General features: G+C 64.0%; 1 protein-coding gene across 1 annotated transcript; it reads right to left on the bottom strand.

Annotated features, from left to right (window-relative positions):
- Positions 1-1,000: 1,000 nt before the first annotated feature.
- CD81 (CD81 molecule) lies at positions 1,001-21,990 on the bottom strand. The gene is made up of 8 exons (XM_055415249.2): positions 21,707-21,990; positions 6,835-6,949; positions 3,765-3,862; positions 2,928-3,002; positions 2,548-2,652; positions 2,113-2,214; positions 1,746-1,832; positions 1,001-1,596 (listed from the first exon to the last, which is right to left on the bottom strand). The coding sequence occupies exons 1-8, from the start codon at positions 21,770-21,772 to the stop codon at positions 1,534-1,536; spliced, it is 711 nt and encodes a 236-aa protein (XP_055271224.1). The 5' UTR covers positions 21,773-21,990; the 3' UTR covers positions 1,001-1,533.
- Between the last annotated feature and the right edge of the window lie 699 nt (positions 21,991-22,689).

Below are 22,689 nucleotides of genomic sequence, written 5' to 3'. Positions count from 1 at the left end.
AGGGAGGCCTGGCGTGCTGCAGTCCATGGGGTCACAAAGAGTCAGACATGACTGAGTGACTGAACTGAACTGGGGACACGTCATCCCTAAAGGTGCCCACACTCAGGGCCTCACCAGGAATGAGGGGGTTCAGCCACCCCAGGCACTAATTCACATCGCAGCTTGAAGAAGATCTCACGGCACAGGGAGAAGTAAAACGGAGCAGGTTCCTTAGGCCATCCGTCTCCCAACCCACCAGCCCCCACTTGAACTTTGGAGGAGCAGGCCAACAGAAGCCCTGTGACCCCCAATGCAGGGCTGGGACCTAGTTTCCAATGTCAGCCCCCAAGAAGGCCACTGGGAACCCTTGACATATGGATCCCAGCCAGGGACTTGGAGCCTCAGGAGATCAATTTAGTGTACAGACGGGTCAGCTAGTACAGGACATGGTACAAGTCATGCCTGCAGCTCATGGTGACATTACCCAGCATTCCCGGGGCGGGGGGGGCGGCAGCAGCCTCTGGCTGGGCCTCAGTCCCGGGTGCTGGGTCAGGTGGGCTCCCCCAGGGAGTGGCTGAGGGCTTCACCTCCAGCCCCTGGAAGATGGGGCCACCCAGCCCCTTGACAGATTACAACCAGCTAGACAGGAAGAGAAGAGACCCTTGGGAGGGAGCGGTGTGTCCATCTTCTACGGAGCTGACCTTCAGGAGGAAGGGGAGTCTTGCAGGGCCTTCGCATCCTGTACCTCGTTTTTTGGGTCGTCCTGCCCACCCCTTGTAGGCCTCCCCAGGCAGTAGTAGCGCCAAGGAACGGGGAAGGGAGTGAAAGCCAGGTGAAGGCTGCTGCTGGCGACACAAGGCCCGAGAAAGGGGCCCCACTGGCACCCACCAACAGGGTCGGTGGCACACCCTGGGACCAGCAAGGTCCAGAGAGCTGAGCACCTCCCACGCTGGGCTCCTCGGCCCCTCAGGCTGTCCCAAGGGTCTCAGAGGCCATGGGCACATGGAGGGGCCAGACTGTGTTAGCATGCCTGGTTTTTCCTTCTTTATTGAATGACTTTTCAAGATGTAATTACAATTGAAGGTGGCGCGTTAGAAAGGAGAGGTGCACGTGGAAGGCATAAGGCTGCTCGCAGACCCGGCTCTAGAGACAGGCGGCCGGAAAGGAACAAGGATTAAAAAAAGGCTGAGCGTGTGTGCCGCCCCTGGGGACGGGTGCGTGCTGCAGCTCGGCCAGATGGCCCTTGGTGGCCCCCAGGAGAGCCCTGGCTGAGCAAGCAGAGCCCCCAGGCAGCAGAGGGGGCCCCTGCCCTGCAGTCCCCACGGCCCACTCACACGCCCCCTACAGGTGACGTCAGCCCCCAAAGGACAATTAACAGGGAGCTTCAGGACAAGAACAAAAAACCTCAAAAGTGAAAAAGCTGATAAGTGTAGCAGTGACGCCAGGAGGTTATATACACGGGAGGCGATGGCCGCTTCTCATAAGTGCCTGGGTCACTCCGGGGGCGCTGCCGGGGTCCCCAAGGCCCTCCCCGAGGCCTCAGCGGCCACAGGCTCAGTACACCGAGCTGTTCCGAATGCCACAGCAGAGCACCATGCTCAGGATCATCTCGAAGATCTGCGGGGAGCGGGTGGGCGGGCGGTCAGCTCCCGGAGACCGTGGGAGGGGGTGAAGACCCCCGGGGGGTCAGGGGCAGGTCAGTCAGCTCTTGGAGACCCCAGTGTTGGGTGGGGGGTCCCCAAGCAGAGCCAGTCTGTCCCACTCACCATGATCACAGCGACCACAATGGCTGCAATGCCGATGAGGTACAGCTTCCCCGAGAAGAGCTCGTCAATCTTCCCATGGCAGTCCTCCTGCAGGGGCGGCCAGAGGGCAGTCAGAGGCGCCCGTCCTCCGACCCCACAAGGCAGCAGCCCAGGGCCCCATAGAGGGACACAGCCCTGCCCCCAGGGCCCCCCAAGAGGTGTGAACGGCGAGCATGCCAAGGGCACCCTCCCATGCTTAGAGACCAGGGCTGGCCCGCAGCCCCGACTCCAGCCACCACACAGCCCGGCACGACCGTGGCCTGAGGGAGCCCCGGCCACCACCCAGGACCCACCAAGGGGCGGCAGCCAAACGGGAATCACCACACACCTTGAACAAGTTAGTGATGACGTTGCCGCCGGAGGGACACAGGCTGTTCTTGAGCACAGAGGTGGTCAGTGTGATCAGCGTGTTGGAACCACAGCAGTTAAGCTGCAGGGATGGACAGCGCCCGCCGTCAGCCCTGGGCACGTGTCCCGCAGGCTGCAGAGGCCCCGGGAGCCACCCTGGCCCGGGAGCTGGGGGCTTGGGGCAGTCCCCTCCCGGGGCAGAACCACGCCGAGGGGCCCATTCCTCCCCACCCTTCCACTCAGCTGCGCTGGCCCACCTAGTTCCCGCCGGGGAACCCCCGAAGAGCCCAGGTCCCTGAGAGGGGGGCTGCCCGGCCCCGGTGCCCCTCCCGCTCCTGGCTGAGGTCGCACCGAGAGGACAAAACGTCCGGCCCGGGCCGCTCCCCTGGTGCCCCAGCCCCCGGCCCCGCCGCACCGTCTCATGGAAGGTCTTCACCACGGCCTTGGCGTTGTTGGCGTCATCGTCCACTATGGCCTGCTGCAAGGCCTGGTCATAGAACTGCTTCACATCCTTGGCGATCTGCGGAAGGAGGTGCTCACAGCGCAGGGGGACTGCACCCCCCAGATGTGCCTTCAGCTGGCTCGCTTGGAAGGTCAGGACGGACCCGCCCGCCCGGAGCTGGGAGGGGGCTCTGCCTTCCACTCGGCCACCACGCCCCCTCCTCCAGGAAGCCCTCTGTGGCCTCCTACCTGAAGAGCCCACCCAGAGAAGCGCCCGCAGGGCAAGCCTTCCCCACAGCCTGAGCCCCTGCCCTCCCCACCGGCACCCCTGCCCTCCACCTGGACATGGCTTACCTGGTCCTTGTTGACAAAACCCCAGATGCCGGCGGCCACCTCACAGGCAAAGAGGATCACCAGGCAGGTGAAGAACTGGGGAGGGGCGGAGTTGGCAGAGAGGAGGTCAGAGCAGACCAGAGGGGGCCCGGGGCTCCCTGAGGCCGGCGGGGGCTTGCCTGCCAGACGACGAGCCCCCCAGGGGCCCACGGGCGCATGTGGGGCGCTTGGCGTTGTCCACCCGCCTGGCCCCGACAGGGATGCTCTGTGTGAAGCGGTGGCTGGGACTCAGGCCGGTGGGCACCTGCCCCCTGCTCATCAGCCCCGAGGGGCTGGGCTCCAGAGGACCGGGCGGCTGGGTGCGGGGAGGGCAAGGCTGGCTCGGGGCGGGTGGGAGGGGACAGGAAACAAAGCCTGTGGGAAGGGGGGTCACTGTGGTGCGCCCAGGACCCCCCACGGAGACACAGGCGCGGACTCCCCAGCCCACGCCGCCCAGACACCAGGCCCTGAGCAGCACGGCCAGGCCTCTGCTTCCTGGGTGGGTGACTTCCCAGGGATGCCCAAGGCCGGCCCTGCGGCGGGGCCGCACCCTTTACTGTGTCTGTGGCTCGTTTTAAGAAAGGAGAGAGAAGCGACTCTGGGACTTACAACCAGGAACGAGACAAAACACTCGATACTGTGGCAGCTGCCGTGGCGGGTCCGAGAACAGACGGGGGCAGCCAGAGAGCTGGAGCTCGCGGAAGGTTCGCAGGGCCAGGCTGGCACCGAGCTCCTGCTTCTGCCCCCTGGCCTGCCCTGAAGCCCCCCACCCTGCCCTGAAGCCCCCCACCCCACCCCATACCTAGCCCAGGACCTTACCGTGCCCAGCAGGCACTGGGACTCCTGGATGGCCCCATAGCAGCCCAGGAACCCAACGAACATCATCACAGCACCCACGGCAATAAGGATGTAGATGCCTGCAGCGGAGAGAGAGGCCACACCCTCAGCGGCCCGACATCCCGGAGCCCCCAGCTCCCTGGGAGCCCTCCTCCCTGCGCTGGGCACACACACCACTGCCCGGGGCTCCAGAGGGCCCACCAGGCGCTGGCGCCCACCCTGCTGGGAGGAGGTCAGATGCCCAGTGGCTTGGAGAGGAGTCTCGAGGGGGAAGCGGCCTGGCAGGGCCGTGTGGGCACCTCTGTGGGCCTCGGTTTCCTCCTCTGTGAGGTGGAGGGAGGCAGGCGGGGCCAGGACCGAATGGCCAGTGGTGAGTGTTCAGGGGCCTCCGCCTGACCCCACCACCTGTGCGCACTGGTCCCTGAGAGCCTCCAGGGTTTGGTGGGCTTGGAGAGCCACCCGCATGTTGGTGCCAAGGGCCCAGCTGCTGGCCTAGGGGGCGGAGCGGAGCCCTGGGGTCTGTCCCGGCTCACTTGAGGGCAACACACAGGGTCAGTCTGTCCTCCTGGCCGGCCCAGCACTCACTGCTGGCCACGCAGCACCTCCCTGAGTCTGCAGCCCACCCAGAGGCGGCCCTCGGCCCTTGAAACGCTGACCACGTCTCTCCAAGGACTTCCCACAACCCTAGTGCTTCCAGCAGACCTGGGCCCACCCCCCTAGTTGCCATGGTTACGCAGCAGGCGAAGCTGGGACAGAGCTGGACGCCAGGTCCCAGGGCTCTGGGGCCCCCTCTGGGCCAGACAGAGCCTCTGGGCGGCCCCGAGTGGGCCTGGCTGAGGGGAAGGCCTGGGGGCTCCTCACATGGACACGGCCAGGTTCCGAGACTCCCATCCCCACCACGTCCCTCCCTGAGGTTCAGTGGGATGGCACAGGGTGCCAGTCCTCCCCACGGGGCCGGCCTTTCCACTGCAGTGGGCTCTGGCTCTGACCAGCGAGACTGGGGACCCTCCCAGGTCCTGCATTACGGCCCGGCTGCTGCTTGAGTCCCACTAACCACCCCCCACTTCCCGGCAGTGGACACAGAGCCCATGTCAGGGCCCACGTCTGCCCCACCTTCCTGGCAAGCCCCGTCTGCACTGGATGTCTGCATCCTTCTGCCAGCCAGGGGATTTCGGAAGGCTGGCCCCAGGTGGGCAGGGACGCGCGGCCAGAGGGGCTCTGAGAGGCCCCCAGCTCTGGTGGCATGGTGGCACAGCAGAAGCCTGAGTCCAGGGGCTGGTACCCGACCTGCCAGGTGGTCCAGCCCTCCTTCACTCCTTCCCTGAGGGGGTCCCTCAGGCCCAGCGATGGCATGCTGTGGCACGGGCTGGAGGGGCATCCGCAATGCCAGCCATGCCCCCACAAGCCTCCCTGTGGGACCCTTCCCACCGCGGCCTGGGTCCGGCCTCCAGTCTTCTACCAAGGTCTCCCCAGACCCCTGCGCGTCTGCCCTGGACTGTATCTCCAGGGGGCCGCGCGGGGCCACCCAGGTCTGTAGCCTGCTGCCACCCTTGCCCCGTTCAGGCTGAGGCAGGCGGCCTTCAGCTCCTCTCCCGGCTGCCAGGCCACACGCTGGGCTGACAGCAGGAGCCAGCCACACCACGAGGAGAGGGACCCCCTTCACAAACGGTGCGCCCCGGGGAGCCCACACCCCCTGCACCGAAGGTTCGGAGAGGGGGGCGCGGACAGAAGACCCGGACCACACGGGGACAGGCCCTGGGGAGGGGGAGGAGAAGCCTGGCAGGAGCCCCGGGAGAAACTCCCCTCGAGCGTCCAGAGGACACTCTTGTGTCCTCAGACGTGTGGGCAAGGCTGGCCGCTTTGCTCTGAGGGTGCCTGGCGTGGGGACCGCGGGGGCCAGGTCACGGTCCCCCTGTGCACTCTCGGGGTGCACACACCCATGCTCTCCACCTGAGACTCAGACCTGAGGAGGCCCCGCAGCCTGGGGGGTGGGGAGCCTAGGACCCTGTGGACAAGGGTTGGGGACCCTCCCTGGAGGGCTGGCCCCAGAAACCCCCCCAAGACCACAGGCTCCAGCCCTCCCGGGGCCCGGCCCAAAGAGGACCCCCACGACCCCGGGGCGCCCGAGTGGGATGGTGAGTGTGGGCCACCCCCAGCCCAGCAGCCAAGCATACATCTCAAGTGGGGGGCCCCCGAGCAGCACCTGGGAAGGACTGGGACCCCTTGCAAGGTCCACGCAGGACGGCGGGTGGTCGAGCGCCCCACGTGAGCCCTGCAAGGCTTCCGGCCTGCTGCTCTGCCTGTGGGGGCGAGAGGGGCCTGCCCAGGGGCCAGTCCTTTAAAGGACAGAAGCTACTCTGCACACCCTCCCTGAGCTCCCTGGGGGCCAGGCCCATCTTGGGGGGAGGGAGGCGGGACCAGAAGGAGGGGCACTGTTGCGCCCGGCGGGAGGCACCGCTCCGCATCCTCCAGAACCCCTGCCCCTCCAGAACCCCGCATCCCCCACCCCACACCCAGCCTGACAGACATCCTGAAGGGCTGCAGCCTAATAAGGCAGCCAGTGTGGCTGAGGGGCCCCAGGCAGCCCAGGCCTCCAGCCCCACCCCGCCCAGGAGCCCCCCTGAAAGGCCCACCACCTGACACAGTGCCCCAGCCCCCACCCAGCTGCTGCTCTCCCGCCCTGGCTCCCACCCCACCCCCCGCCTAGGGCAATCTGGTGGCGTCCCCACAGGCCCCACACCCCACCATCCAGCTTTCCCTGGGACCCCGGCCCAGGCAGGCCCTGGAACAACTGCAGAGGGCACCCAGGCCCCTCAGGGTCTCCAGGCTGACGCAACCCCCTACTCCACCCCCGAGCTACTCCTGGGAGAGCTCCTCCTGCCCCAGGGAGAAGCAGCCCCACTCAGTCGCCTCCTCCTGTGTGTCAGGGAGGGCTCTCCCTGACTGCCTGTCTGCAGCCTCACTGAGCTTACAATCACACCCCCCCGTGGCCCGTTCTTGCCGCCTCCCAGCCAAGAGCTGCCCAGGGTCCGCAGCCCATCCTGTCACTTACCCACATAGAAGGTGTTGGGGGCGGGCCGGTCTCCGAGCTCCAGATACAGGAGGTTGGTGGTCTGCGGGTCATGGCGAAGCCACAGGGCCACGCCCAGTATTACACCTCCGGCCAGCTGGGGAGAGAACAGGGCACTGGTCACACATGACTCAGAGACTGGCTGTGGTGCGTGTGAATCCCCCACATGGACATGCAGAGAGAGGCGGGTCCCAGGCCCTCCCTCTGCTGGGTCAGCACCAAGCGCAGGGCTCACAGGGCCCTGGGGTCATAGACTCTGGGCTCACAAGCCCTGGGGTCTGGGCTGCCCACTGCCTCGTGTCTGCTTTGCCCCTTTGGTTTTCCAGACGTCCCAGGTGGGCTTCGGTACAGGGGACTGGGGGCTCGTCCAGACCTTCCCACCAAGCACCATGGGAGACCGCGGGACAGGTTGTCAGATGAGACTCAGACACCTGGTTATTCACAAACTCTTCTAACACTGCCCGGAACATGCTCATGCCAAAAAAGCACTCACTGTTCACCTGGAGCGGAAGTGTAACTGGTGCCCTGTATTTTACTTGCTAAATCTGGCCAGAGGCCACACCGGAGCCTGGGGAAGGCCGAGCCCTCCTCCAAGGGGGTGGCACTGCCCTGACTAGCTTGTCCGGGAACTCCAAGGAGTGGACGCCAAGTCTCTGCTGCCAGGACACGGTGAGGGGTGGCAATCTGATGCCACCGGGCCCTGGCGGGGCTGGCAGGGCTGCTGGTCGCTGTCTGAGAGAGGGAGACTGCTGGGGGAGGAAAGGAAGAAGCTCGCTAAGCTCCCCAGACAGCCAGGGGTGGGACCGCCCTGAGAGCGGGCAGGAAACGGGGCTCTGCGCAGAGCATGGCATGGGGGTGGGGGCTTCCGGCTGACTCACCCCCAGAGGCCAGTGGCTCAGGGGTGGGCGGGGTCTGCCCTTGAGGGTGCGTCCAGGCCAGGCTCACGTCTGAACATGCACAGGGAAGCACCCAAGGGCTCCCCCACCAGCCAGGCAGTGACTGTCTTCGGAGCTTCAAGCATCAGCTCCTACACAGACCGTTGGCTCTGTGTCCAAAGAGGAAGAGAAACCAAAACCCGGGCCCCAAGAAAACCACCTGGTCAGCCCAGTGCTGGCCCCCGCGCGGGGTCTGAAGTCACCGGCAGGGGCCATGCTCAGCGGAGCGAGAGAAACTCAAGGCCCCGCCCCACGGGCTGCCCCCAGGAAAGCCCCAAGCACCCCCAGGGATCTCCAGGCAGGGGACATGGGACACTGCTGGGGCAGGAGGCTCACAGCCCCACCCAGGCCCTCCCACACTGGGCTGGCTCCGCACACAATAAGGCGGGGACCACTGGGGACCATTGGCGCCTGGCAGCAGCCGGGCTGCCCCTGCCAGGGGATGCTGCTGACACCCCCTCCCTGTAGTGGGCGGCATCCTCCAAACCTTCACCCCAGGATGGAGGCACTCCCCGCCCCCCACCACTTCCCAACCGAGGGCAGCACGCAGGACCAGCAGGGTCCTTCCCAAGGTGTCCGGGCCCTGTGCACCCCGCGAAGGGCAGTGCCCAGGCCGCAGGCATCCTATGGCTGCCCCTGGTGCCCGTCACACCCGTGAGAGGGCAGGAGGGCCCAGGGGACGGGAGCAGGGAAGGTGGGGGTGTGGGTGAGGCGGGCGGCTCCGGAGGGAGTCCTGGCTCCTGGCTCAGCCAGCTGCCATCTGCGCCTCCAGGGGAGGCAGTGGTGAGGCCGAGGGTTGCCGTGGTAACTCTGGCTGGAAACCGCCACTTAATCTGTTTGGAAACTGTGGTCCAGAGAGTGCTTTGTGAGAGTCCGGGACGAGCGGGCAGGGTGGGGAGCCTCATCCAGGCCTCCCTTTGTGGCCCCAGAGGCCGGGCCCCAAAACCAGACTTGGCCTCAGCGATCCCATGGCAAGGGGCGCCGAGTGTGGAAGGGCCCCTCCCGCCCCTGGCTGCGCTGGGACCACCCATCTTCCCTTGCAGCCCTTCACCCCAGGAGCCAGGGCACAGGCCCATGTGGGGCGCCTGGTCCTAACGGAAGCAGTGAGGGTCACGCCTGCCCCACCCCCAGAGGCTGAGGCAGGGGTTCTGGGGGGCAGGCAGAGGCCCCACCTCTCCTGCCTCGGGAAGGGCTTCCCAGCACAGACCCCAGGATATGCAGGGGGGCTGTGGTCTCCAGACTTCCCTGTGCCCCCCCACCCTCCAGAGGGGCGGACAGGGAAGCCCATCCTGCCTACAGGGCAGGCGGGAGCCTGGTGTTAGAGTATCCCCTCCTCGGTCATTCCAGGCCCCACACATGCCCACTGGGGCAGGCCTGGGGAAGACAATGGTGGGCAGTGACCAGCCCAGTCCAGGAGGCGGTGAGCACTCACCTACGGTCACCTATAGAGGACGGGCAAAGCAGCAGTGTGACCCCCCAACCCCACCCCAGGAGGGCCGGGGTCCCAGAAAACCCCCAGTCTGAAAGAAGCCTGCTCTTCAAAGACTAGCATGGACTGGTGCTGGCAAATGGCTAACAAGCACCCGGATCCAAAAGGTATTACGGACTTCCAAAAATCAGCGAGCAAACAGCCCAATTTTTACAAAAAAGGCCGAGAAACCTCCTGAAAACCCTGAATAGGGGAACTTCACCAGAGAAGAAACGCGCGGAGCAAATAAACACACGGAAAGGTGCCCAACATCACCAGCCCAGGGGAGATGCAAATGAAACCACAGTGAGAACAGGCCAGGTGCCGGCAGGGGCGGGGCCCACGGGACGCTCCCCCCGCAGGCCTGGGCCCAGCCCCTGCACCCCCCGGGACTGCGCTAAGTGGGGGTGGGCGCACATTCACGCCCACACACGTGCTTTCCCGGTAAGCCCCCAGACCGGGGGAACCCACCTTCTGATTCCCTTCATGTGAAAAGTACAAGAGGGACTTCCCTGGCGGTCCAGGGGTTAGGACTCACGCTTGCAATGCAGAGGACACAGGTTCGATCCCTGGTCAGGGAACTAAGGATCCAGAAACTCTTTACAAACTTAAGACAAGCAGACACGGACACTAGTGATAGGCTAGTGAGCAGGGAGGTGGTTTCCCCAGGCTCCGGGGGCTCTGCTGGGGTGAGGGCTGTGTCCGCTTTCCTGGTGGCAGGCACGATGTCCACAGGTGCCTCCTACCTCAAAACCTATCAGGTCGTGTGAAACAAAGTGTCAGCTGCTCAGTCGTGTCCGATTCTTTTGCGACCCCAAGGACTGTAGCTCTCCAGGCTCCTCTGTCCATGGGATTCTCCAGGCAACAACACTGGAGTGGGTTGCAATGCCCTCCTACAGGGGATCTTCCTGTCCCAAGGATCAAACCAATATCTCCTGCATTGGCAGGTGGGTTCTTTACCACTAGCGCCATCTAGGAAGCCCCATCAGTTCAGTTCAGTCACTCAGTCATGTCCGACTCTGCAACCCCATGGACTGCAATACACCAGGCCTCCCTGTCCATCACCAACTCCCGCAGTTCACTCAAACTCATGTCCATTGAGTCAGTGATGCCATTGAACCCTCTCATCCTCTGTCGTCCCCTTCCCTTCCTGCCTTCAATCCCTCCCAGCATCAGGGTCTTTTCCAAAGAGTCAGCTCTTCACATCAGGTGGCCAAAGTATTGGGAGTTTCAGCTTCAGCATCAGTCCTTCCAATGAATATTCAGGATTGATCTCCTTTAGGATGGACTGGTTGGATCTCCTTGCTGTCCAAGGCACTCTGAAGAGTCTTCTCCAGCACCACAGTTCAAAAGCATCAATTCTTCGGCGATCAGCTTTCTTCACAGTCCAACTCTCACATCCATACATGACTACTGGAGAAACCATAGCTTTGACTAGACGGACCTTTGTTGGCAAAGTAATGTCTCTGCTTTTTAATATACTATCTAGGTTGGTCATACCTTTTCTTCCAAGGAGTAAGCGTCTTTTAATCTCATGGCTGCAATCAGCATCTGCAGTGATTTTGGAGCCCAAAAAAATAAAGTCTGACACTGTTTCCACTGATTCCCCATCTATTTGCCATGAAGTGATGGGACCAGATGCCATGATCTTTGTTTTCTGAATGTTGAGCTTCAAGCCAACCTTTTCACTCTCCTCTTTCACTTTCATCAAGAGGCTCTTTAGTTCTTCTTCACTTTCTGCCATAAGGGTGGTGTCATCTGCATATCTGAGATTACTGATATTTCTCCCGGCAGTCTTGATTCCAGCTTGTGCTTCCTCTGCATATAAGTTAAAGACCCAGGGTCCCCCTCAGTCAGTCTCTCCCATCAGGAAGCTTCCGTAAGCCTCTTATCCTTCTCCATCAGAGGGCGGACTGAAAACCAGAGTCACAGAAACTAACCAGTCTGATCTCAAGGACCACAGCCTCGTCTGACTCAGTGAAACTGTGAGCCACGCCGGGCAGGGCCCCCCCAAGACGGACGGGTCATGGTGGAGAGCTCTGACAAAACGTGGTCCCTGGAAAAGGGAGTGGCAACCACGTCAGTATCTTGCCGTGAGAGCCCCATGAACAGCATGGAAAGGGGGAAGCCCTACAGCTGCCAAAGAGAAAATCGTTCGGGAGCCAGGCGCAAGAAGACCCTGAGAAGGTCATCAAAACCCAGGGCTGCTGGGACGGAGGACACATGTACTCTGGGTGCCAGTTTAGCTCGGCCTTCCTGGGGGGCTGGGTAAAAGAGAAAGCAAAAGTTTGTCACTAAGTCATCTCCGACTCTTTGTGACCCCACAGAGTAGCCCACCAGGCTCCTCTGCCCGTGGGATTCTCCAGGCCAGAAGACTGGAGTGGGTAAGTGATTCTCTTCTCCAGGGGATCTTCCCAATCCAGGGACTGAACCGTCCGAGCCGCCAGGGAAGCCTTTACTTTTGAAGACATTCTGTTTGCAGCCACGCTGGGTCTTCACTGCTGCAGGGCTTTCTCTGGTTGCGGTGGGGGCTTCTCATCGCCGTGGCACCGACTCTAGGGCACAGGCTCACCTGCCGCGGTCCACAGGCTTCTTGATTCCGCAGCGTGGGGGGTCTTCCCGGATCAGGGATCAAACCCGCGTGCCTCCTGCACTGGTGGGCGGATTCTTCACCACGGAGCCACCAGGGCAGCCCCCCGATTGTACATCTCAAGCGTGCGGTTGATGCTATGTCACACAAGCTGTTTAAAAGCCCCCACACCCAGATCCCTGTCTACTGGACTTCTAAGCAGCAAGTCCCGAAGGATCCCAGCTGCCTTCTTCACTGAGGTCAGGACCCCAGGCTTCCAGCGGCCAGCAGGAAACATCTGGAAATGTTGAAATCTTGTCCATAGACTTGAAGTTTAACGTCAAACAAGGGTCTGGATAACTAAGGATATGCCCGCTACAAAACAAAGTCCGGTGTTAATGGAAAGCACGCCGTCCTGGCATTGCGTGGGAACCCGAGCCTCCGGCTGCCGGTCACCTCGGACCTGCGGGCGTCGTCCTGCCCCCAGTGTCCTCGCGTGCACACGCGGACACAGGCAGAGCGCGCGGATGACGCCGCTGTGTACGGAGCACGCCCGACAGCGCCGGCGACTGCTGGGACGGCCGTCAGGAGTGTCAGGCAGGCCGGTCCCTGGTGGGGTCTGCACGGCTTCCTCTCCCCTCTCCCGCCGGCCAGCCTGTCAGAAGGGCTGCCGCCACCTGCTCTTGCACTTGAGCTGCCCCCGGACCCCGAGATGCTCCTGCTGGGGGCGAGGCTGGGCAGCAGTTCAGGAAGGGGCTGACTGACCCGCTGCTGGGATGACTGGAGGGCTCAGCACCGGGGGACGGCACTGGCTGTTTGCTTTGAAGGCTCACTTTCTGTTTCTCTCTTCTTCTCTCCTTTCCCAGAATGAATAAATAATAGCTTCAGCTAGGAAGGGGGTGGGGGAGCTGCCAAGTACACTGGGTTCCCGCCCAGCCAGCCTGCATTTCCAAGAAGCAGCTGAAACGGAGGAGAGGGTGTCTCCCCGCTTCCCCTCTCGGCCACCCCTGCCAGGCCTCGGGCACCTCCCCACCCCCAGGCGCCGGCTGCGTGGTTGCCCCAAGTGCTGCCCGCATGTTCCAGGGGTGACAGGACACTCATGCACCCCGCACCCCCTCAATCGGCGGCTGGGCCCCAGCAGCCCCCCGGACGGCTGTCTGACCCAGGAAGGGCTCTGGCTCTGCGCCACCCTGAGGGGTGCGCCCTCTGGCTGGGGAGACGTGCCAGCAAGCGCCCAGGCAGCTCGGCACCCGAGAGGTCCTGGGGCCTGGAGACCCGCCCAGGAGGACAGTGAAGGCCACAGGAAGGGAGCAAGGCAGGAAGTGCCCCTGTAGACCCTGGGACAAGTCAGAGGGCAGAGGCACAGTCCAGACCTGCTAACCGGCGTGGAGGGTCAGCAGGGTCAGAGGGCACCCTGCTCAGGCGGGGCCGGGACCTGGTCCCGCAGGCTGACCCTCCACCTCCACCCACCATGAGGACAGACACGGTGACACAGGGCCTGACTCTGCTCTCCCGAAGTCCTGTCGTGCCCTCTGGGAACAGGGCCGCCCAGCTCAAGGCAGGAAGGAAGGAAGGACAGAGGAGCAGGACCCTCGGCTCAGCCGGGAAGCGGAAACCCCTCTCCAGCCCCCTTGACCTCAGGAAACCGCCTGGCTCAGCCTCTAAAAATAGGTGTCGGGGTGGGGCCCCCAGGGCCCTGCCAGCGGGGGGATCCCAGAGCTCCCTCCTGCTGGGAGGTGAACACAGGCCCCCACTGCCTCCCGGGGCCCAGCTAAGCAGGCCTGGTCACTTTCTGGGCCAGTTCTCGAGCCTACCAACCACTGTGGGCAAGGAGCCCAGGAAGTGGCCTGCCCCTCCACCCCAAACCCACCCCACCGGCTGAAAGAGCCCCTCTCCTATGTGGGGGTGGGGCATGTGGACACTGACGTCCCAAGGCTGGGCTGCAGGCGCCACACGCACAGCAGACCAGGAGGGTCTGGGTGGGCTGGGCACCACTGCAGAGGGAGAGGGCAGGTGAGTGGGCCCGGGCAGGGGGCAGAGGCGAGCAGAGGGGCCCTGGGGCAGCTCAGGGTGTCCGGCCGGCACCCGCTTGCCACAAGCCCTGGGGGAATGCCACGCCATGCCACACCGCCCTGCCGCTGCTTGGAGCCACGCCGGCCCTGAGCCACAGCGGTTGAAGGAAGGGCCCTGGTTTCCAGACTGTTTCTACCACTTCCTCATGTGGGCCACTCGGAACCTCAGGCTCCTTACCGCCCCAGTGGGCCACAGGTGCAGGCAAGGGGAAGGCGCAGGGGAGCTTCACATGGGCTAGAGCTGTTACCTAGGGGACAGAGGGGAAAACCGTCCATCCAGAGGGCAGGCGGCTGAGCCCCTGGGGTGGGGAGCAGAGAGGACCTCAGCCGTGTGTGAGGGAGACACCCTCGTGAGCCCTGAGCAAGCAGGACTGAGGAGGGCGGTTCCCAGGTCCACCGCCCCTTGGTAGCCCCCATGCCCCCAACACCCGTACTATCGCATTCTGGGGCTCGGGTCTCCCACCACCTGGGACTGGAGACCGGGGAGGCAGGCAGCCCGCGGTCCTTACTCATGCTCCCGCACCACGGTGCCCTGGGCACCCAGTAGCCCCAGCGTCACAGCCTGAGCCTTAGCCGGCTACTGGCTGCAGCACTGAACCAAACTCAACAGCCACCCACAGGTGAGGCAGGTTTCCAGGGCGCTCTTAGACGTTCCCCGAGGGAGAGTTATGACCCAGGCCGACCTGGGCGTGGGGGTGGCAACAGAAGATTCGCTGTGAGGGCGAGGGATGCCGGGGGTGGGGGGACCGCCCACCTGCCCCACCCACCCCGCATGGGCCTGGCCTCCTGTCCGTCACCTTCCCCACAATCATCACATCTTCCTGGCAGTTGGGGTGCAGGGATCAGCAACCTTCTGAAGGAATAAGGGCTACAGCTTCAATGGAGAGGGGAAGGGGGCCCGCTCCCCAGGCCTCTGTGGTGACCCGACCCACACCCAGGCTCTGGAGCCCCTGCCTGCAGCAACCCTCACCACCAACCAGGCACTTAAGGAGCCCGCCGCCACCCCAGCCCCGGCTCTAAGGTGCCTCCCTGTCCACAGAGCCCTTCAGTCCTCAAGCCCAGGGAGGGTGGCTACCCCCAACTGATCGACCACCACCTGCAGGGCCTCCCCCAGCATCTGGGCGCCCACCTGGAGGCCCCAGGTGGCCTTGTGCAAATTGGCGCCGGCTTTGCTGTAGGGAGGAGGGACCCAGGCCACACAGAACAAAGTGTGTGCAGGGGAGCGGGGGCGGGAGGTGGCACCGAAGTCCAGAGGCTCTGGGCGGAGGCCTGCGGGGTCAAACCACATCTGGCAAACAGGTGCCAACGGCCCAGGAGGGACTCTGCTCACCCATCATAGTGAATCTGCTCCCGCAGGGTGGGCGGTCTTGGCCACTGGCCGGTGCCGCCTCCAAGGTGGAAAATACCCAGGCCTGGCCACAGCCTGGCCCAGGTCCCGGGGGGCGGTCAGGGGCTCCCGCACCCCCACCCCACCCCTACCCTGGGCCCTCTCCAAAACGCGGCACCAGTGCAAACGTGCCATCGGCCCCTCCCTCGGGCGCTGGACTCTAAACTTTATTGATCACAGCCCAGGTTTCCCCCCCACCGCCCCGTCACGGCTCTCAGGCGCTGGGCAGGTGTGTGGGTAGATTAGGGAGGACAGTGGTTTGGCGGGAGCTCATTTCTGTCTGGCCTTCAAAGCAGTAAGAGATAGGGATCAGTGTGAACTCCATTTCCTGAGGGAGACTGAGCTGGGGGCTGCAGGTGGCACCCCATGGGGTGGACACACGAGGGCACTGTAGCAGAGCCAGCCGGGTCCCGGACTCCCACGTCTGTAAGCCCTGGTGCCCAGACACTCTCCCTGGGGCAAGCCTGACCCGGGCACAGACCACCCCCGGCACACCTCCCCCCCGGCCTGGCCCAGATCAACAGCCGTGGCCCAAAGTTCGGCAGCCAGACACCCAGGGTCACCAGGGGAGGCCACCTGCCCCTTTGAAACCGGGTGCAGGAAGTCCCTGCCCCCCAGCAGAGCCTGCCTTGGTCTGGCCCCTCTCCCGGGAAGGAAGGCGACAGAATCGCTAAGTGACAGACAGTCATGTGCCGTCTGGAAGGGATAGCGCAAAGGCCAGTGAGCAGGGCCCCCGCCTGCCCCGGCTGCCTCCTCTGGTAGGAGGCCTGACTGCATAGGGGCCGGGGGGAGGTGTGCCAGGGTGAGGCTGCCGCTGTCGCAGAGGGCAGGCCGTGATCACACCCATTTCACAGATGCGGCCAGCGAGCTACCATGGCTCACCCATTCTGGGCTGGGCAGGAGCCTGCGCAGGCCCCAAGCAGCCCCAGCAGCAGGACCCCGAGTCCCAGCTGCCCCACCAGGCAACTCCCAGTCCCCCCACACGCCCCAGTGGGCAGGAGCTCCAGGCCCCGGCTCCCCAGCTTGGGCAGGGCCGCTCCTCCCCCAGCCCAGCCACCTCACAGCCCTCAGCCACCTCCACAGGGGCTCGGGGTCTGGTGTGGAGACGTGGGAGTGCGTGTGTGTGTGTGAGAGAGCCCGTGTGTGTGTGTATGTATAAGAGCCCGTGTGTGTGAGAGCCCGTGTGTGTGTGAGAGCTCGTGTGTGTGTGAGAGCTCGTGTGTGTGTCAGAGCCCATGCTGTGTCTGTGTATGTGTAAGAGCCCGTGTGTGTGACAGCCATGTGTGTATGTGTGTGTGAGAGCTCGTGTGTGTGTGAGAGCCGTGTGTGTGTGTGTGTGTGAGAGCCGTGTGTGTGTATGAGCCCGTGTGTATGTGTGTGAGAGCCCGTGTGTGTGTGAGAGCCGTGTGTGTGTGTGTGAGAGCCCGTGTGTGTGTGTGTGTGAGAGCCCCTGTGTGTGTGAGAGCCCGTGTGTGTGTGTGTGTGAGAGCCCCTGTGTGTGTGAGAGCCCGTGTGTGTGTGTGTGTGAGAGCCCCTGTGTGTGTGAGAGCCCGTGTGTGTGTGTGTGTGTGTGAGAGCCCGTGTGTGTGTGTGTGTGTGTGTGTGAGAGCCCGTGTGTGTGTGTGTCTGTGTGTGTGTGAGAGCCCGTGTGTGTGTGTGTGAGAGCCCGTGTGTGTGTGTGTGTGTGTGTGAGAGCCGTGTGTGTGTGTGAGAGCCCGTGTGTGTGTGTGTGTGAGAGCCCCTGTGTGTGTGAGAGCCCGTGTGTGTGTGTGTGTGTGTGAGAGCCCGTGTGTGTGTGTGTGTGTGTGTGTGAGAGCCCGTGTGTGTGTGTGTCTGTGTGTGTGTGAGAGCCCGTGTCTGTGTGTGTGAGAGCCCGTGTGTGTGTGTGTGTGTGTGTGAGAGCCCGTGTGTGTGTGTGTCTGTGTGTGTGTAAGAGCCCGTGTGTGTGTGTGTGAGAGCCCGTGTGTGTGTGTGTGTGTGAGAGCCCGTGTGTGTGTGAGAGCCCGTGTGTGTGTGTGAGAGCCCGTGTGTGTGTGAGAGCCGTGTGTGTGTGAGAGCCCGTGTGTGTGTGAGAGCCGTGTGTGTGTGTGTGAGAGCCCGTGTGTGTGTGTGTGTGTGTGAGAGCCCGTGTGTGTGTGTGTGTGAGAGCCCCTGTGTGTGTGAGAGCCGTGTGTGTGTGAGAGCCGTGTGTGTGTGAGAGCCCGTGTGTGTGTGAGAGCCGTGTGTGTGTGTGTGAGAGCCCGTGTGTGTGTGTGTGTGTGTGTGTGTGAGAGCCGTGTGTGTGTGTGTGTGTGTGTGTGAGAGCCCGTGTGTGTGTGTGTGTGTGTGTGAGAGCCCCTGTGTGTGTGTGTGTGAGAGCCCGTGTGTGTGTCTGTGTGAGAGCCCCTGTGTGTGTGAGAGCCGTGTGTGTGTGTGAGAGCCCGTGTGTGTGTGTGTGTGTGTGTGAGAGCCCGTGTGTGTGTGTGTGTGAGAGCCCCTGTGTGTGTGAGAGCCGTGTGTGTGTGTGAGAGCCCGTGTGTGTGTGAGAGCCGTGTGTGTGTGTGAGAGCCCGTGTGTGTGTGTGTGTGAGAGCCCCTGTGTGTGTGAGAGCCGTGTGTGTGTGTGAGAGCCCGTGTGTGTGTGTGTGTGAGAGCCCCTGTGTGTGTGAGAGCCGTGTGTGTGTGTGAGAGCCCGTGTGTGTGTGTGTGTGAGAGCCGTGTGTGTGTGTGAGAGCCCGTGTGTGTGTGTGTGTGTGTGTGTGAGAGCCCGTGTGTGTGTGTGTGTGAGAGCCCCTGTGTGTGTGAGAGCCGTGTGTGTGTGTGAGAGCCCGTGTGTGTGTGTGTGTGAGAGCCCCTGTGTGTGTGAGAGCCGTGTGTGTGTGAGAGCCGTGTGTGTGTGTGAGAGCCCGTGTGTGTGTGTGTGTGTGTGTGAGAGCCCGTGTGTGTGTGTGTGTGAGAGCCCCTGTGTGTGTGAGAGCCGTGTGTGTGTGTGAGAGCCCGTGTGTGTGTGTGTGTGTGAGAGCCCGTGTGTGTGTGAGAGCCGTGTGTGTGTGTGTGAGAGCCCGTGTGTGTGTGTGTGTGAGAGCCGTGTGTGTGTGTGTGTGAGAGCCCCTGTGTGTGTGAGAGCCGTGTGTGTGTGAGAGCCCGTGTGTGTGTGTGTGTGAGAGCCCCTGTGTGTGTGAGAGCCGTGTGTGTGTGTGAGAGCCCGTGTGTGTGTGTGTGTGTGAGAGCCGTGTGTGTGTGTGTGTGAGAGCCCCTGTGTGTGTGAGAGCCGTGTGTGTGTGAGAGCCGTGTGTGTGTGTGAGAGCCCGTGTGTGTGTGAGAGCCCGTGTGTGTGTGTGTGTGAGAGCCCCTGTGTGTGTGAGAGCCGTGTGTGTGTGAGAGCCCGTGTGTGTGTGTGTGTGAGAGCCCCTGTGTGTGTGAGAGCCGTGTGTGTGTGTGAGAGCCCGTGTGTGTGTGTGTGTGTGTGACAGCCCCTGTGTGTGTGAGAGCCGTGTGTGTGTGTGTGAGAGCCCGTGTGTGTGTGTGTGAGAGCCCGTGTGTGTGTGTGTGAGAGCCCGTGTGTGTGTGTGTGTGTGTGAGAGCCCGTGTGTGTGTGTGTGTGAGAGCCCGTGTGTGTGTGTGTGTGAGAGCCCCTGTGTGTGTGAGAGTCGTGTGTGTGTGAGAGCCGTGTGTGTGTGTGTGTGAGAGCCCCTGTGTGTGTGAGAGCCGTGTGTGTGTGTGTGTGTGTGAGAGCCCGTGTGTGTGTGTGTGTGAGAGCCCCTGTGTGTGTGAGAGCCGTGTGTGTGTGAGAGCCGTGTGTGTGTGTGTGTGTGTGTGTGAGAGCCCGTGTGTGTGTGTGTGTGTGTGTGAGAGCCCGTGTGTGTGTGTGTGTGTGTGTGAGAGCCGTGTGTGTGTGTGAGAGCCCGTGTGTGTGTGTGTGAGAGCCCGTGTGTGTGTGAGAGCCGTGTGTGTGTGTGAGAGCCCGTGTGTGTGTGAGAGCCGTGTGTGTGTGTGTGAGAGCCCGTGTGTGTGTGTGTGTGTGTGTGAGAGCCCGTGTGTGTGTGTGTCTGTGTGTGTGTGCGCGTGCGTGCGCCCTGATATGTGGGGGCGGGCATGGGGACGGGCTCCTTCCAGGACCCAAGCCAGCAGGCCTGTGCCGCCACCTCCCACGGGGATGGTTTTACTCTCTGAAACGAAACTTGCGAAAGTGCCCGGACCCGGATCCAGACACGCAGCCTCCACCTCCCGGCCTGGCTTGCACCCTCAGCACCCGCTGAGCCACTGAGGCTGGGGTGCACGGGTGAGGCTGGCCCTGTGGGGTCCTTCTGGCACCCAAGTGCCAGAAGCCCCCTCCCCACATCACAGCCTACACCTGCCAAGGAGAGTGGCCTTCCCTGCAGCCACCGTGCACCCAGCTCCTAAACTAACAGGACCCCCAGTTCAGAAGGGGGGGAGCCAGGATCAGGGCAGCGGGCTGGGGGCTCCACCGGGGCCAAGCCCCAGCCCCACACTCTCGGCTGGGGGTGGGGGTGCAGAGAGGATCTCCCCGCTACCACCACGGGTGGGGGGGGCCTCCGTGCCCTGGAAGCCAACTTCTCAGAGCTCTGAAGGGCACGCCCGGGGAGGGGAGGGGAAACAATTCCTCGGGCCTCAATAGAGTGGCCCTGGGGGATGTGTCAGGCCTCCGCCCCCGCTGCCTGGGAAACCTGGGAAATTACCAGGGGCAGCTGGGAGGAGCTGGGAGTCTGCGGGAGACCTCCCAGGCTGCGCGGTGGGAGGGGCTTCTCCGGGAAGCTCGGTCTCCTTCCTTGCCCCCCACCTCCGACCAGGGCCCTCCCAGGCTCTGCTCTCAAGGGAAAAGCTCGAAGGCCGCCAGCAGAGGGGGTCTGGTTGACACCCCTTGGCAAGGCCAAAGTAGGCGATTGCTAAATCAACACCAAGGCCAGCCCCTCAGCAAAGGTTGCTAAGGCCCCTGGCCCATCCTGCCATCCTCCCTGCTCCCATCCCCAGGGCAGAGGCTGATGGCCACGGGCCGCCACGGGTGCCTCTGAAGGCAGGATGTGACACCTCCACTCCAAGTCCAGGCTCCGGCCTCCCCACCTCAGTGTCACAGGACCTGACCCTGGGCCGTCCGGAGGGCAAACAGAGGTGCCCAGGCCCGCACAGTTCTCCAGGAGCCATTTTAAAACTTTAGCCTCCCCATGTCGACTTGAGATCCAGCAGACAGTCCTCGTCCTCTGGGCCAAGGGCTGAGCAGCCTGGGGTGGTGGAGAAGCAATGAGGGACCAGGAGGTGGCCCAGGTCCCTGCGCGGGTACCCCCAAGGGGTGGCAGTGCACAGCTGCCAGAGGGGCTCCCGACGCCCACGCCTGGGGCCCCCGGGACAGCAAGAGATCTCCGCGCCCCTAATTCCAGCACCAACAGGAAATGGAAACAAAAGCCAAAGCTTCACCCGGCAGCAGCCAGCAGTTAGGGCTGATCAGGAAACACAAGTCAGGCCTGCCGCCCAGAGGCCCCAGGAGACCCTCCAGCACCCCTCAGACGTCTCACTTATGGGCTCCTCTTTCCAAGTCCTGAGCTGGGCATCCACCCCGCCCCAGCACCACAGGCTCAGAGTCGCCCAGCTCTCCCGGCCCCCCTGCCTGTGCCAGCTCGGAGCACCGCTCAGCCCCTCGCCCCTCACAGCCTCTGCGGCGCCACAGGGCGAGGAGGGGCTGGAATCTACCTCTGGGTGAGGAGACTTGGCCCCACAAACTGGGGGCACCACTATGCAGGCACGCCACCCGGGCCCAGGGCGCTTCTTGTCTGCGCTTTGCCCGGGCGCGGACCCCCAAACTGACCCCCAGGGTGGCGACAGCAAACAGGAGGATGAACTGAGCTGGGCCCAGAGTAGGGTGGACCGTCCCCAAGACGAAGGCAAACTGTAGCGCGCCACCCCACCTCCCCCCGCCAGCCGGCCCGCCAGCCAGCCAGCCACTGCACCGGGCCGGGCCGCCCATCTAGGGGCGGTGGCCCTGATGAGCTCATGGGGGCGGGGCGTCTCAAGCCCCGCCCTCCAGCCCGTCTTTCCCCAAGAAGCAGGGTGGTCCCAGAACCAGCGGTCTGGACAACTAAGCAGTAGCCGGGCGCTGGGTCCGGAACACGCACCCACCGCACCACCACCGTCACCAGCCGGGAACTGACCCCAGATCCCCGAAGGGCCCGGCCGTGGGGCTCTGGGTCCCGACGCGCAGAGGCCCGAAACCCGTCCTAGAGCCCCCAGACCCGCCGTGGAGGGGCGCGGCGGCCCCGGACGACCCCCGGCTTCGCGACTCGCCGGCCTAGGCCCTCCCACCCACCCGGGCTGGGCGCACACAGGTGGCCCCGCAACTTGGCGGCCGGGCTGCGCCCCCTTGACGGGGCCTAGCGGAGTGCGCGGCCCGCCGGGCTCGGGGAGTGCCCTCCCACCCCCGGCGCAGGCTCACCCAGAAGACGAAATTGAAGACGAAGAGCAGGTATTTGATGCACTTGGTGCAGCCCTCTACCCCCATGGCGGCGCGGGCGGCGGGCGGCCTGCGGGGCGCGTGCCTGTCCTGGGTGTCGAGCGTGGGGCCTGGGGGCCTGGAGAGCGGCTGGGGGCCTGGCGGGCGGCTGGGGTGCGCAGACGGGAGGCGCGGGACACGCGCGGACGAGGGGCGCGGAGGGACGCGGACGAGGCGAGCGGGAGGCCTGGCCGGGACGCGCCTAAGTCCTCGCAGCCGTTGCGCGTTCCCTCTGAGGCCGGGCGCGCGCCCCGCTCCAGTATTTATAGGGCGTCGAGGCCACGCCCACAGGCTCCGCCCCGCGGCCCCGCCCCCGCCCCTGCTGCCGGAGCGCGGGGTGGACGCGGCCGCAGCCCGCAGCCTGGCCCCCGGGGAAGGGGCGCACGACCCTCCCGCTGGGGCGCACACGCTTCGGGGTGTCAGATAGTGCAGTCAGGACGCAGGGGCCCGGGCGCGCAGTGCCAGGCGCCGCACGCATCCCTGGGCTGCAGGCACGCTCGATTCCCCGAGGGGCCGCGCGGGAGGACTGGCCTGCAGCCCGGGAAGACTCACTTCCCCTCCTCCTTCAGACTCCTGGGGACGATCCTAGAAGGCGCCATGGAGGAGGTGATGCACCGGCCAACAACTAAGCGCAGACAGCAGCGCGCTTTGTTCACAGCGCTTTCCTGGACAGAAAGCCGGGTCGCGTCGGGAGTGAGGAGGCTGGAGGAGGCCCTGGCGTGAAGATCCTAGAAGCCGAGTCTAGGCCACTAAGCCCTTGCCCCATGGAAACGGGGAATCGCTGAGGGCTGGTAGAGGAGTCTGTGCTGGAAAGGCCACAGAGAGAGTGTCCCCCAGGCCGGTGTTGCATCCAAGAGGCCCGGCCGCCTCTGGAACGTGCGGCGTGGTGGTGCCAGTACCCACAGGCCTGCTGTCTCCTGAGTTCC

This window comes from Moschus berezovskii, chromosome 25 (assembly GCF_049115385.1).
Source record: "Moschus berezovskii isolate FMDL1 chromosome 25, NW_MosBer_1.0, whole genome shotgun sequence".
Taxonomy (NCBI): Eukaryota; Metazoa; Chordata; class Mammalia; order Artiodactyla; family Moschidae; genus Moschus; species Moschus berezovskii.
This window is presented reverse-complemented; position numbering and strand designations above follow the sequence as displayed.